Source organism: Typopeltis vanoorti, chromosome 2, assembly GCF_054136105.1.
Source record: "Typopeltis vanoorti isolate ZY-2024b chromosome 2, IOZ_Tvanoo_1.0, whole genome shotgun sequence".
Classification (NCBI taxonomy): Eukaryota; Metazoa; Arthropoda; class Arachnida; order Uropygi; family Thelyphonidae; genus Typopeltis; species Typopeltis vanoorti.
This window is the reverse complement of record NC_143550.1, coordinates 105,983,569-106,000,478: the sequence shown is the minus strand read 5'-3', so window position 1 is coordinate 106,000,478 and position 16,910 is coordinate 105,983,569. Positions and strand designations below refer to the sequence as shown.

Below are 16,910 nucleotides of genomic sequence, written 5' to 3'. Positions count from 1 at the left end.
CGCCTCGTACGACATGCATGGGCTACAGTGGGACTATTCTTATCCCGGACGCCACACGAGGACTTCAATTCAGCGGTTTACATTTAAATTTTTTACAAAAAGTTTTTGTGGCTAGATGGGTGAAGCAATAATGCTTTTCACAATCCCCATTATCTGTAGAAGAAAATGTATGGATGGGGTATTATAGAGCTATAAGCTCTGGTCATGGCAGGAGGGTAGCAGGAATAGCCGAGCATCAGTTAAATCTTCACTGACTACAGCATTGCCATCCATTACCCTTCTTGGGTACCCATTTTAGTCGTCCCGTACGACATGCATGAGCTACAGTGGGGCTATTCTTATCCCGGCTACTACACGGCGGTTGAGATAGAATTTGATTGAAATATCTCTGTTTGTATTATATTATTGATGTTAAAAATTGAAATAAAAGTATTTAAATATAAAAATTGAAATAAAAGTATTTAAATATTTAAAAACAAAAATATTAGATGGATTTAAAATCTGTTTTCTTTCAGAAGGAATTCTTTCAAAATTCTTTGAAAGAAGAATTTCAATTTATTAGTCATTTTTATTGTTTTTGTAATTTATATATTTCTAAAGCTCTAAATTTTTTATGGTTTGAATGCATCTGTGGCTAAATTTTTCTTATATTTATTTTCTTTGCAATTTATTTTTCATTTATCTTAATTAACATTTTATTCTTATAATTTTACTATACAAAAAAAAATTAAAAATAAATGATACTTTAAAAAATCTCAAGTTTATATTACACCATAATCTCGGTTGAATTCGCATTTTTAACGATTTAGAAATTTAACATGGCTGAAAATAGTAAATGATTTCATGTAATTTAATGATTATTGAGGTACTAGAATTGAAAAAAAAAATTAGAAACTACTGCTTCATAAAATGGGGGGAAAGGTAATAAAAAAATTAAGTAAATGGCCATTTTTGTTAAATATAATAAAAGTATTTATTTTAATATGCTACCTCCCCTTGTTTTTTATAGGCAACCGTGGCTTCAAACCTGAAGTTGACAGGTATGTAGAATTTTTATTAGTAGAGATCTCTTTCTGTGCCAAATCACATTAATATGAGAAGTGACGATACTGAGTTTAATGTGGGTCCAACATTTGTAAATATAATTGGTGCTGTTTATTTAGCACTAAGTAAACAGCACTAAAATGAAAACAGTTCTAATGGTTTTCTTTTTTAGTGCTATTTCTTGATGTGTTTATCATACCTTGACAGGGAATTCCTTTTTTTTTTTTTCACCTGCACATGTAACTACTTTTGTAATGTTCATGTTATTTTAATCTGAACGTTTGCTCTTTCTCGCATGTCCTAAATATATTTTATTTGACTTTCGTGTGCAGAAAATACACTTCGAATTACCATAAACACACATCAGAACTGCAAAATGTTTTAACAATTCTTAAGTAGAACAAAATTTTAATTTATTGTTTTTTGTAATTGATATACTTCTAAAGCTCTAAATTTTTTATGGTTTGAATCCATCTGTAGCTAATTTTTTCTTATATTTATTTGCTTTGCAATTTATTTTTCATATCTTAATTAACATTTTAGTTTCATACTTTTACTATACAATAAAATTTAAAATAATTAATGCTTTAAAAAATCTTAAGTTTTTTTATATTACAACATGATTTCTACAACACAATACTTCTTTCTTAGGCATCATTTGGTTTCATCTATTCTTTTGTATTTTGTCTTTCTTAGCAGTGACGCAGAAAGTGGTCGTTCGGCAGAACTTATTCACAATGGGCGCAAAGGTACTGCGATTCCTCCAGATGCTTTGTATGCTGCTCCAAAGACAAATTCAAATTCTAATATCAACTCAGAAACAGCACGCTACAAGAATTTAAAGGTAAGGTTTTATAATTGAAGGGTTAATTAAAGTGAACAAATGAAGGCACAATAATAATAATATATACATAAAACTACTGTAGAGTCCCAATAATTATAATTAATTAAAATTACTGTATATCTGAGGGAAAAATTGTTATAAATATAAAAAGTATAGGAAAGCAAAAGTAGCGTTTTGCTTTCCTATACAGTCTTCAATTTGTTTTTTGTAGAATGAGAATTGTTTGAAACGCCAATCTTTCAACAAGGCTTTTCAGTATTATTCAGTGTATTCTTTCAATGGAAACCCGTGAATCGACCTTACAAATATCCCAGAGATAATTATGATTGGATAACTTCATCAACTTGTATCGTTATAAGAGTTTATAAGACTCTGTCGTCAAGGTTAATGGCATTTTCTTGTAAATCATAAGTAACATTATCGGAAGCACGAGTTGATGTCATTAGTAGGCCTAATGCCAACGGTGATCCATTTGTTTGCACACATTTTATTGAACGGTCACCATATGTCAGGTTTTCCTTGAGTGTATACACCATCTGCCTTTTCACACAGAATTGGAACATCTGGACGATTTATTTTTTTTTTCTCTAGTTTGCAACTCCGTTTTCTACTGTTTGTTCTTTCCTTTCATTCCCCGATGTTTCTATATTATTACTATCATCTGAAGTATATCTTAGACTCGAAGATTTGCGTTGATAGCTTATGTGTTTTGATAAAAATGAGAATTTTTATGTTAATCCCCAAAAAAAAATGAAAAATTGAATGCATAATTGAATATTGTTGGAGGTTGGGGAAAACAACGACAACAACAACAAAAAAAAAAAAAAAACAGAATCTTATTAACGTTGGATTCTGACCGATGGAGGATGTAATCTGCATGTCTGCAGAAAGAAAAGAATGTCAAACTGTATCTGTGTGATGGGGAGTGAGGTGAATCATAGCTGGAATCTTAATTAAACTAGCTGATCGTTTTCCGAGTCCTACTTCACTGTGGTGAACTGGAATACTGATCACACATAGAAGCATAAACTTCTCTATTACATCTATGCACTTTGAATTTCCTTCTGTTATCGCCCATGATGTTTGATGTGTGTGTATATTAGGCAACTGAAATGAAGATATGTGCCATCAATTCCATTGGAGAAATGATAAAGCTGTCAGAGGAAGTACAGAAATACCATACCATCGGTTTGTTTTACTAAGAAGGCAAAAAACAGGTGAAATACTTCTGAATAATAACTATAAGATGTTATGATCAGGCAATAGTGTGCAGGGAAAAGAGAAGCTATAGTATTCACTACGAAACATGAAGATAAAAAAACTTTCCATGGAAAGCAAATTGAAGTAGAGTGATGTGGGCAACTTTCATGGTGAGAAATTAAACATCGAGACTCATTTGTGCTTATAGTTTTACAAAAGAAGGGAAAAGTGAAGAAATTTTTCTACTTATCAGATGGGGAAACGAACTTCAAGAAAAAAAGGACAAATTGAAGGTATTGCTGGAGGTGAAAACAGAAGAATAAGAAATATATTTCAAACGTATGTTTGAAATATATTTCTTATTCTTCTGTTTTCACCTTCAGCAACATTTCGATTAAAGAGCAAATAAATGTAAACACCGATTTGTTATTATTGACACAGCGTTCACATTCCTGTGGCTGTTGCGATATTCATGTCAAAGTTTCTGGAATAGAAAGACTACATAAACATTGGAATGCAAATAAATAATTTAACTAATTATTTACAAGCGATGTTTCGCTTGCTCAAGCCAGCATTGTCAGAGGCACTTTAACAATGCACACTCGTGTATTGTTAAAGTGCCTAGTGAAGACCCAAACAAAATGATCCTGATAACAAGGACAGCCACGTGCATGGGGGGAGAGGGGAGACAGTGTCGTTCTTTGTGGTGATTCCTGTTTATGATGACAGGTAGTTGAGGAGGGGGGTGCACCAAAATCTATTTAAGATCATACCGTTGGTTCTTACAGTTACCCGGATTCTGTAGAACTTGTACCGTTTCAAGACGCTCCTCCAAACGATACTATACATATATCTTCGCCTTTCATCAAATGTACAACAGATAAACTGGGCTCCAGGATCTCCAGGACTATCTCTGGTTCTCAGGTGTCTACAGCATTCCCTGTCTCTGTGGAACTCAGTATTTACAGACAGCACTTGACTACCTTGGTCAAGAAAAAAAAAAAAAAAAAACATGATAAAAAATATCCTGAACGGAAAACCAAAAAGCAGATTCTCCCAATATGCCTTGAAGAAAGAAGACCATCAAACGGAAGAAAGTCAGGTTACTTTACAGATCTCAGTTTAAAGCAGGGACTGTTTACTTGAATATATTTTTGGTGCATACCATCGCATCTACCTGTCAACATTAATAACAAGAAACAAAGGTATGCCACTGTCTTCCTCCTTGCGCGTGTTTTTCTTTTCTTGTGATCTCCTGGTCATTTTGTTTTGTCTCTTTACTGGGAGCGTATTGTTAAAATGCCTCTGAGCTACTTTTCTGTTCCAGAAACTTCAACATAAGTGATTGCCACTAAATTCCACCATAAGGATGTGCATAAATAAACATGAAGATAATAAAATAAAACTAACACAGTAAAAAAAAAGACTCGTTTAGGATACAACAGTTTATGAAATATTTGAAATATGAAGTGATCACCCATTTAGTTCAGAGTAGGATTAAAATGAATATTGAAAAAGGAAAACAAATGTATGAGTTTAAAAAATCAGTCGAGCATCTTTCAGAGATGAACTCTAGGTTAAATATTCAAATATCACTGTAGGGGGAAAAATGAAAGTTTGAAAACAAGAACCAAATCTTAGAAATTACTTGTGGCACTTGTAAGTGGCAAAATGTAAGACGGGGCTTGATTGATTCAGTCAGAGATGCATGGAGATGACGTTCTCTACAAGGATAGAAAAATTAGAACTCAAAAGTTAAAGAAGCAATCGTGGAAAAGAAGAACTCATACCTGAAAGTTTCTCATACCTAAGGATAAAAAGTCAGGAAAACTTCAAGAGGATTATAGGTGATATATATATCATAAAGCCATTTGGATATTTCGGTAGGTTACTGAAAAACTTTATAAATGGCAAAATATTTTATTACAAAAGGAATCTAATCATAACAAGAATATAAAATTAAGGTTATTCTGGATGTGTATAGTGATTACCTTATTTATTTCATTTAACCAACTAGCGGCAAAAAATACCAAGATGCAAAGAAAAACAACGCGATAGCTGAAGTAAATGATATTTCAAAAAAAAACAAAAAAAACCGCTCAAATAAGAATGAACAAATGGTTTAGTGGTCACAACTACATAAATCCAGATGGCTTTATCAGAATGGTGAATTCTCTATGAAAGCTCTAGCCTATCATCCAGAATTCAAGGGAAATAAAACCGTAGGAAAATTACAGAAAAATTTCCCTATTGACTGTTCTAATTATGATTTTATGCAAGCATCATAACTAAAAAGGCTAAGAAAAATTGGGAACAGAAACTTGAACAGCTGAGTTATAAATATCATGGGGAGAAAGAACTGTATTTAGATTTTGTAGATCTGACAAAGGTACAGAATAAAGAGTCAAATTCAACCCAATAAATTAATAGTTATTGGCTCTAAACAGGATATCACAAAGAACCATATATGGCCTATACCTAAACTGTAAGTGGGCAGTAAGGCAAGAGTACTTTTCTCCCTTTGTTATTCATCATCTATAACGGATCCCATTATGAAGAAAGTAGAATTAGAACTGATATTTAAGTACTTCAGTAAAACGGAGGTATTAACTTCAGTTGTAAATTTTAAACTGAGGTATTTTTAAATATGGAAATACGCAACAGAATAAAAAGAGCTGGTATGGGAGAGGAGCAGTTGAATAAATTTATATGAAATGAGAAAAAAAACTGCAAACTTTTATAGTAGAAATAAAGGTCCTCAGTGTTGTTTGTGATGTTTCCTAATCCATTTGTTCCAGTTTCTCTACATTTACTGACTTCGCCGACCATTCCTCATATACTTCTCCTCTCTCTCTCTCATAATATTCAAAGTTACATGTTGGCCTGTACACTTGAATTATGGCAAGTTCCACTGGGGTCGCTCTTAAGTGTAATGGTCCGTTCATGTGTGTTTTACTTCCTTTTCCCAATATTTTCATAGTCTAATTTTGTCCTTTCTCTTAAGCCCAATAGATAATTCTGTAGTCTCTACGCCAGTAATTACCACTTCCCTTCCATATGATTTCACTAACCCACAAGAATTGCTACATCTTTTTCCCCTGTCTGTTATTTTAATTTCGCTAATTTCAACATAGTTCTCACGTTCTAAGTTTTAGTCCGCATTTGTTTTTCTTTATACTCTTGGTATACTTTTCCCTCTGTAGATAAGTGCGCATCATCTTATATATATATTGAAGTTTGTCAAGAATTCTTCGCGCCATGTTTTGAGGTTTCCTTTCCATGGTAACATGATTATTGAAAACGGTGTTGGAGTGTCTCCTTACTTTCTGCACCGTGGTCCTACAACAGTTTTCATCATTCATTATGCTTACAAATATGTCATATGGCAAGCATAGTTATAATATATTATATTAAATATATTATATTAAATAATATAATATATTATATTATATATACGGCTATCCCTCGGTTAACGCGGTTAATTAATCCCTCGATGTTACCGCGTAAATCAAAATCGCGTTAATCAAATCTAATAATCAAAGGTAAAAATTACAATTCGTCCCTGATCGATTACTGTACTAATAGTTCGTTTTATATGGTACTCTTTTAGGAAAGATAAAAAAATGAATGCAAAGTAAATGTTTAATAAATGCTTGTGCTACATTATTTACTGCAATTTTTTTTATCAAAAGAAGTTATCAAGAGTTGTTTGAGCAGTTTTAGTTTTTTTTCTTATCGGCATGAATTCTACGATAACAAGCAAAATTACTCTCCATACTTCGGCAAACAAGCAAAAAAACATAAAGGAAAAAACCCGGCAATTATAATACTGTACATGATGGTACAAATTAAGTGGATATTGAATCCAACATTATTTCATAGCCGAATATAGAAACCACAAGAGTTTCGTGCCTAATATATAGAAACTAAAAGCTTCGGTAGATGCAAGCATAAGCAACATTTATGGGCAACTCGCAGTAAAGGTGGAGTAAGCTCCAGATCACTTTCCTTAGTATTTTCCATAATGTAAAGCACATCTCCTAGAGGACATGTATGATAAATAAGCCTTTGGCTCTCTATTTCAGTAATACATGATGGTTTATTTCTTTTCAGTTACAATCTAAAAAAACTAAACCATACTATGCTGACATCAAAACACGCAGAATATCACTCGTAACATATGAATGCACAGCTACTCATGACCTCCAAGCTATACACTGAATTGTGTAAGAATATTTATATTAAACATTTTGCATGTGTCTGTCAGATCAGCCGCGAGCTTCGCAGGTTTAAAGGCGCGTTAATCAAAACTCTTGCCGCGTATATCAAGGGATTGCCGCAATTAATTTCGACGCGTTAATCAAATCCCACGTTAAGTAAGGGATACCTGTAATATTAAATATTATATTAAAATTTCTGTCTCTTGAATTATGCTTACGAATATGTCAAGCATAGTTTCCTTTTAATTTAATTTTAACTTATCCTTATAAGGACTGGCTTAAAGGGGCGAAGCAAGAATGCTTTTCATCTTCCCCGTTATCTGTAGAGGACAGTGTAGGGATAAGGTGTTATTGAGCTATTAAAGTGTTAGCGACTTCTCTAAATGGAAGGTGGATGATTATAAAAAACCTTTTCGCTTGCCAGGAACATCTGTTTGGGTTGTTAGGGTGGGGAAATTAAGAAAAGTTTTAACTAAAAAAAAAAAATTACGATTTTTCATTCTCAGGGGATAAATGTTGGTAATATGACTTATGCAAATATTATATCAAGTGAATTGAAACAATAGTGTATCCAAAAAATAAATAAATTCTGGGAGATCATTACATTAATAACTAAATACTTCCTCTTTTTTTTTTTTTTTTTTTTAATTTCAGGCTGACCAAAATGACAACAAGAATAAAGAAAACTTGGTGTACGCTGATTTGGACTTTCAGAATCTATCAGACAGCCGCAATGGACATCAAAGGAAAAGTCTTCCCAGACCAAGGCGAGAACACATTGAATATGCTGAAATCCAGTTTCCCAAAAAAATCACAGACCAAGCAGATATTTAAATCAATCATAAGTTGATTTTTTTTTTTTTTTTTTTTTTGCTAAATATATCAAAGCTTTTAGACTTTGACATGGTCTTCCAAAAAAGGCATATAACAAAGTGGGGAAGAAAAAAAAGGAATAAATACAATAAATATATATAAACTGTAGGATTATGTTGGCGTAAGAGCAACTGCGCATGTGTTGAATTGCAGAAGAAGATAAAAAAAAAACGCAAGTTGCTGCAGGGTAGTCAAAAGTGTACGTGTCTTCCTGATTTATTCGTAAAACTATGTACCCGGATGAGTCATGGCGTTCATGGTTAAGCAAGAGTTCATTATTTTTCTCTGTACAGATGAAAAGGCGGTTATATCTGCGGACATCTTGAACTACATTCCTATTTGATTATGTGTCCAAAAAATGTGGTGTCCGTAAGTTTGCCTACTACAGCTGTTTGATGTTGAAGAACGGGACAAGAACTTTTGATCCCGTAGACTTTACAAAGACAGTATCACGTGATTATGAATAGGAAACATGGTAGCTACGTCCTCAATGAAATAGGTGTAATTATTATTTTCATGACGTGTGTCAGTGATTTCGATAACGAAACGAAATGTTCTGTTTTATATATATATATATATATTCTCTATTTGTTTGTTGTTAGTTATTGGGTAGTTTTGTGTCAGAGGGCGCATGTTTACAATGTCATTAATGAAAGCGTAGTGGCTATAAGAAATTACTAAACAGCTTTTCTCATATTTTTGCAACACTTAATTCCAAAAATATATATTAAATATTTAAAAAAAAATATGTAATTATTATAAATAAAAAAACATAAATAAATTTAATTGAAAGAATTTCAAAATTTCAAAAAATATTCTTTAAATAATTCCAACATCTTCTATTTATTAGCATACTAATAATTGAAAACACTTATGACTAGTGTTCGACAACTAGAAAATTATTGCTTAGTTCTCGAGTCCTTATAGTCCTTATAAGGACTCGCCCCTTTAAGCCAGTCCTTATAAGGACTATAAGGACTCGAGAACTAAGCAATAATTTTCTAGTTGTCGAACACAGAAATTCTATTATAGCGTATAATTCTAAGAAAACGGAACGCGATTTGAACCACTTTTCGATTCCTAGAAAAGGTGGATGATATAATCCTTGCTCGAATTTTAGAATCCACTTTGTATTACTAATTGTTAGGAATATTTTACATCCATATTTTCACTGCATTTTGTAATTCTTAATTCTGTGTTTAACTTCTAAGGTTATAAAAATAATCTGAGAAATTAAACACAGTAATGTAAATTTTTCATGTAGTACTATCATATCCTGTACACCCCTTGAGGGTAAATATCAGGAATTTGATGATGATGATGAAAGTTAAAACTGAAAACGCATTCCAGTGGAGTGAAAAATGGAAAATTCAAACGCGGATGTTTTTCAAGCCACTTCAGGACTCTAATAAGCATGGTGAATAGGTCCCTCACTAGATGATGAAATTTATCTCCCCTCCCAATTGAAGGCTAATCACAAGCATTCATTCCTACAGCGAGGATTTGAACCCGCAGTCTGTTGGTTGGAAACGGGATGCACTAACCAGGCGATAGGATATTTATGCTAGCCTTTTTCTTCAGAAAGGACCGAAATAAACTATTGTCTGTATTACTCTTGGTCTACACAATTTATTATAGAAAATTCTCCATTTATTAATTAATATCTACGGAAGCATCCAACTTTGTTGGCATCATAAAATTGAATAATTTCTTTTAAAAATGTTAAAAAAATTTCTTGTAGCCACTATGCTAAACTATTTGTACTTAATTTGTTGTTTGTTTGCTATGATTTTTAGTATATCGCTGTTTAGTTAAGGATTTATATGGAAAAGTATGTCTAAAAAATGGTCACACCGTAAAATGTCAGGTTAATCCCACCCCATAAATTCTGTACATTCAACGATTGCACTAGCATTATGTTCGTATAGATTGATGAATATTATTGTTGGTCTTTCTTTTCCAACATTCCAAAGATGAATACGCAAGTCATTTAATATTTATCATCGTGAAATTTGAGTCGCTTCCAAATAAGTACAAACAAATCCCCATAAATCCTGAAATATCGATATTTCTGAAAACAGAATGCTTTGTACATAGATTCTTATTCTTTCAGCTACATTTCCATTAAGAAAAACAAACGTATACAGTTCCATGAAAATATATTGAAAACGTTTGTCAGTTACCACACGGGATAACAACAAAGAAATCAATCTTTTAGATTGTTTGTAGAAAATATTTAAGTCATATTTATTTCATTCTTTAAAAGACGAATTTAGAATACAGAATCCAAATTCGCAGATCATTTAAAGAGAGCAAACCTCTGATAGGTTCGTTGTGGTTTATATAACAATCTGAACCACCTGACAAAGTTTGATGAAATTTAGTATGTATTTGAAAATTTTACTAAGATTTTGGCGACTCATCTAAATTTGAATTTATATCGAAACATTTTACATGCGTACTTCAAATGATTTGGTTGCAAGTTTTTTCGCTTCGTTATAAATAAAATTAAAGATGCCAAGAAATTACATTCTTGATCCTTTTTCCAAGTGTAAGCCAACAAAGTTTGCACGTGAAATATCTTCACGACTGAGCTACTTGTATATAGAGGCCAATGACGTCATATTAATTGCCTTAGCATATCCCATAATACAACCATCCTTTCGAGTGTATAATGCTATGCATTATGGGAAGGGCCATTACACAGACCGGTTTCAAACTTTATTGAGGTCTTATCAGTGAGAGCTAGATCCTTGCTTTCTGCATTACTTCTACGTAGGTATCTCCTCTTGACCTGGTTCCCAGACCTTTAATTAATTGATTTAAAATTATAAGAAATTCTTATATTAAATTATTATCCACACACACACACACACAGGTGAAATCAAGAATGTGGGAGACATTTTCCCGAGCAGTTTGCACTATCCACAGACACAGAATTACAGCCGAAAACTACCCACAAACCCACCGATACATTTAATGTGATGCATTCATTATTACTAATTTTGCCTTAAGGTGGTCGTGTGTGATGAGTATGTTCCAAAGGATGCTGTGATTAGCAAATACACTGATAGACGATTGTATATTACTTGATTATCATCTTTGAATAACGTTTTATTCTGTTTGTATAAAGGGGTTCAAACCATCGGTTATCACGGTAACATCCACTACTGTAACCTTCATAAACACACAAATGGGAGATCTTCGTAGGGAGATAACAAATAATGACCATGTTACTATGGTAACAGCCAAGTGATATACAATGATTTAGTTTTTTATTTAGAAACTGCGTAGGACGAAACCACTGTCTGATTACAGTGTGTAGACAGTGAGCAACCCTTATTTCTATTAAAAAAAATGGTAGTAACATTTTTAGTAACTATAGCCCATGTTTCTTCAATGCTGTGTACATTTTATAGGTGTTTATGATTTGCTATTTAGTTGATAAAATTTAGCCCATCTTTACTTTCTTCACCCACAGTTGTCATCAATTTTATTTAATACAACCCTGTTATTATGCAGAGAACGATTGTTTCACATTACAGCAGAAGATTGTGATTGCAATATACACATTTAATGTTAACAGGTACATTTATCTATGTTAGTTGTTTGTTAAAAACTGAAAATCTTTTTTGCGTCTGGTTTTATTTTTGTACTTGCAAACCTGTCTTATATTACAATGGTTGAATGTTTTTCCTTTGTGATTAATAAACTCTGTTACTATAATGTGTTCTTTCATTTCGAGTCACGTGATATCGAAGCATGAATAGCGTCAGATTATAAAATTAACTCGTGAGTGATCACATGAGAATTGCAAAAATGATGGGAAACACTTTTTGGAAAATCTAGGAAGGATAAAAAAAAAAAACAGCATAATGAAATGTCAACAAAGTACCGAAGTAAATACAATACCATTGAATAATGATAATCAGGTAAGTAAGTTTAATATTAAAAGAATGTTATATGGTATTTATTCACTTATGAAACATACCATTGATGACCACGTTGTTACACTTTTTAGTGTAGGTTGATGCAGCAGATCATAGGCATTAGTAAGTGCTGGCTTAAGATTCCATTCGATGGCAGATATACTTACTAGAGTTTAGTGTAAAGGATACCGTATTTTTAGGAAGGATAAGATAGGTAGGGTGTGCGCTGCTTATGATATCGGAGGATTTAAATCCTATTACGGTAAGAAATTATACAGTGATGTATTTTCCTGTATTTCGAGATGACTGTGGAGAGAGAGAGAGAGAGAGAGTGTGTGTAAAGAAGGTTGTTCAAACTAATATTGAGATTGTAGAATATAGATTACAAGGGTAGATTGAGAATGTGTGGTTGGAAGAAACTAGCAAACAAAAGAAAGGTGGATGATATATCCCTTCAGAGGTTTGAGGGCCTATCTGAAGACAGATAACCAGCTTTCACCGATATCCCGATTATATGCTCGCTGAAACAGGAGGTTACCTCGAATCGGCTACGATCCGACCTCGAATCGGCTGCAGAAACATTGCTATCTGCTTTCACTATCGCAGAAGGCGTCATGAAGTTGGTCTGTATTCCTGGTAGCCTGTGTGTGTGTGTGTCCCTATCCGCATGCCACAGGAGAGAACGTTTGAAATGGGCCAGGCTGCACATCAACTGCACCCAAGACCAATAGGGGTCGGTATTGTTTACAGATGAGTCCCAATTGCTCTACAAAGCGACACCAGGCATGCTCTGATCTAGAGAGAACTAAGGACACGTTATCGTTCCTCTAATATCCGTGGACATTTATGGTGGCTTTAGTGTGATGGTTTGGGGAGATATCTCGTTGAGTGGATTCAACGAACTGTATGGGCTTCCTAACTAAACCATGAATACTGCAACTTATAGAGACGAGATCCTGCACCCTATGTTCGTCCTCATGGGGCGAAGCTCGTGGACCAATATCTTCAACTCGTGGACTCGCCAACCAAGTCTCCTCACCTCAATCCTGTTGAACATGTCTGGTATGCTCTAGGAAGATGTGTTGTTGCTGCTGCTCCCATCCCTCTTCCCAAAGCCTTGGTGGACTTAGGGGAATTTGAACCATTGCTTCTTCAAACTCCCCTAAGTTCAAACTACCATCTGATCTCCTGGACACCATTATAAGCAGTACGAAACAACGTTGTGAGCGCTGGATTGTTTTGTGAGGGACGATCACATTCCTTATTAAAGCATTTTGACCGTGGTCTTCATGTACCCATTTGTTGCTAAATTAAACTATTTATTTAAGATTTTTGTCGCATCTCATATGAAACAGATTTTCACTAAATTGCATAAAAATTCATCATACAGTTTTTTTTAGTTATCGTGATTTTTTCTTTTGTTTCTTAATTTATGAAAACCAGCGTATTACTGTATCAAGAAAGATATTTTCTTTCTTCTTATTTTCTTTTCTGCTTTATAATATAAATGCAGTTTGCTATTCATTGTTAAATGTAATACATTTTTGTTACATGAACAATGTATATTTTATCGAGTTAAATAATTATGCAGCGAAATCAACGTAGAACAGTTTTCTCTCAGCATATTCAGGGATGACTTTTGGCTTTCTGATCTGCAACAAAAATAATTAATGAGCTTCAGTTTAAATTTTAATATAAAGTTGGAATTTAATTTTCTTCAATTAAATCAATTTTCGGGAATAACCGACTCTGTGAAAATTCCTTTTGCGATTAGCATGCATTTCGTATCTCCCTGCAGGGTACCCAACACAGCCCAAAGACTGATTTGAATACCAGATCCCATGATTTAAAGGAATATACGTTTTACGCAATGCCAACTATCCACATCCAATAGAATACACAATCAAGGAAAACATTTCATTTCCATGTTCACTGAAGCCAACAAGAGGTGTCAGATAAATACATAAACACAATTACGTAGAATGAAATGTAACTTTGATAATTTACAGCGTAAAAATGATTTTTTTTTTCCTTTTAGATGTAATTGGTTTCAGAAGAATCCTTCAACAAAACGATAAGGCTTACTTTGAACCCAGTTAAGACTCTATCTGGTGTTTTCGTTTGCTGGTTACCAAGGAGATTCACTGGGATATAAATGCGTTCTTGTTGAAGTCCTGCTGTTATCCGCTTTATTCTTATTTGTTTGTATCTTCGAAATCCGATACGTTGCCAATATGTTTGGAACACTCGTTGCTACTGTTAGTAAAAAGTCGGCAAGTGCCTTGTAAACAGTATTACACCATAACGAGCTTTTGTGAATAGCCTCCTGTATAAACAATGGAACTTTTCCTCTGCAACCAACTGATTTCGAAAACAGTACATCTCGTCCTAGTACTACAAATAAAAAATGGGATTTTTTTCCACTTGATCAGAAAAGCTAACTGCCTACCTGTTCGATTAAAAAAAAAAAAAAAGCAATTATCTATGGAGATATGGGATCACTATTGTTGACAGCATCAACAATGATTAAAAAGTATTGTTGAAATAAAAAGCAAAGATATCTATTGTTTACAAACGATGTAGTTTTCTGTTGCTTGGTGACGTTTGAAGCATTGGTCAACAATGTGCTTTTAAACGTTTACGAAATATCTGTTGTCATTTTAAAGGTAAACAATCATTAATAGGAAATGTTTGTTTGAAGACGTCTACCACGGGGAAAAAATAATGGCTTTTGTTGACATGTTCTTTTTTTTTTTTTCCAGAAAAAAATAGAAATTCTATCAGTCGGCAGAACAACCGGTCAAGTGATATTTACCGAAGTAGGTCAGGTCGATAAAAGAATCAAGAATTTCTGAAAAACTACCTAATCTGTTGCCCATATTCTTTGAAGTTGGCAAAGATGGCTTTCCGTAGATATATACCGCGCTATTGATTCGGCCAAGGGTCTGCGAGTGACGCTCAATAGAAAGGAACTGCAGCTACCACATAGACCAAGTTTCCGGCAGATGTTTTTCATGAGTCAGGAAATTCGATTCTTTTTCTCTTCCTACGACTTGGCGATCTTGTCCCCTCGTCATAACGAAGATACTTCGGACTGAAATGTCGGAGGATATTTTTAAGGCGCCAAAATTATGATATCCGCACATATTTTTATGCCGAAAACTTTCTATGCAACGTGACAACAACAACAACAACGAAACTGTTCGTCACTGTTTTCATGTAATTTGGGGCAAAACATTTCATTGTTTTCTCCTACCTAAATGCGAAGTTACTACTATTAACTCGAGCCCTTTAATAATATATATATACCCAGAATTATTAATTGATGGTTTTAATACGACTTTCAGTGGATTGTTAGACAACTTGCGCAGTTGTCTTTTAAAATTTTTGATGTGACTTTAAACCTATAGGTGATTAGTACCGTGAGTAGGCTAAAGACTTTTTCTGTTTTCTTATATTTTATTTATTTATTTTTGTATTTTTTATTCGTTTTATTCGGCCCGGAAACCCTACTGTAGATATCAAACATATCAAACTTGAAACGCTTTTTCAAGCCACTTCAGGCCTCCAATAAGCAAGGAGGTGGTCTCACTATTGGCAACGAAATTCATCTTCCATCTAAAATTTTTGAATTCTTGCAAATATTTGTCGAGTCATTTCAGCTATTTTCGTGGAATCTGTTGGTAGGGACACCAAAGAAGTAAAAACATGTTGGTCATATATTCGGGTAACTGTGCTTTGGGTGGACACGAAATTTAGATACCCAAAAAGTCCATGCAGTTGGTTTTTTTTTTTAAATATTATTTATTTATTATTATTTTATTTATTTTTTTTTTGCGGGATTTATTATCCTCTTAAGTTAAGAGGATAATAAATCCCGTATTATTTTATAGCCGGGTACGAAACTCGGAGATCCAAATCCATAGAAATCTAAGAGTTTCACCGAAGAACTATCGGCGAGTCCAAACGTAAGTCATCACTTGGGTAGTACACAGTGGCGGCCGGTGAAAATTTTAAGTGGGGGTGCTGCATATACAAAATAAAAAAATAAGTAAATAAATAAAATAATTCTTTTTTTCCTAAACAGTAACCAATTTATTAATAAATAAATTTATAGATTATAAAAATTGCTTTATTAAAAATATTTCACCCTCACCACGAACAAACACCAATAATAAAAGTTTTGTATCTCACAAAAATAACGCGCGCAAGCATACGATACACTGCTCAAACGAGCAGTGTCGAAATCACTTGTAACGTGCAATCACAAGCGCAAACGAATATCGGCGAGGCTAGCTGCAATTGGTGGAACGTGATAATTCCGACACTGCGGTTGATCGCAGTTCATTTGTTTCGTAATCTAAAGCGTTAATCGAAGAATTCCAATTATTAACTATTCAATCACCGTCGAAGAATAAGCTGTAACCTTTAACTGTTTAAATGTTGTATTGCATTTAAATAATGTTGTAAGCATTGATATTATTTATAAACACAAACAAAATTAAAAATTTTCATTTTTTGCTTGGGGGGGGGGTGCTGCAGTGTCGCAGTGCTTATGTATGTACGGGCCGCCACTGGTAGTATAACACTATGGCAACTCGTGTCAAAGGTGGAGCAAGTCCGTCACTATCCTTAATATTTTCCCATAATGTAAAACGCAACTCCTAGAAGATGTATTACTGTTTTACATTATGAGGAGAGGTCACTACCCTGACCGGTTTCGACCTTATGTATAGGTGAAGCGGGCTCTAAAAATAAGACGATCCCGAAAGATCGCCCAACTCAGCGTTGTTCCACTCA

The 16,910-nt window shown here is 33.7% G+C and overlaps 1 protein-coding gene across 1 annotated transcript in view; it reads left to right on the top strand.

Moving 5' to 3' along the window:
* The window catches only part of LOC150109310 (irregular chiasm C-roughest protein-like), a 167,638-nt gene extending 158,599 nt beyond the window's left edge, over positions 1 to 9,039 (top strand). The window contains exons 10-12 of the mRNA XM_090407296.1: positions 1,010 to 1,040; positions 1,741 to 1,888; positions 7,963 to 9,039. Coding sequence (XP_090263422.1) covers positions 1,010 to 1,040; positions 1,741 to 1,888; positions 7,963 to 8,142 — 359 coding nt within the window. The 3' untranslated portion in view covers positions 8,143 to 9,039. The remainder of the gene's footprint in view (positions 1 to 1,009; positions 1,041 to 1,740; positions 1,889 to 7,962) is intronic.
* The last annotated feature ends 7,871 nt before the right edge of the window (positions 9,040 to 16,910 follow it).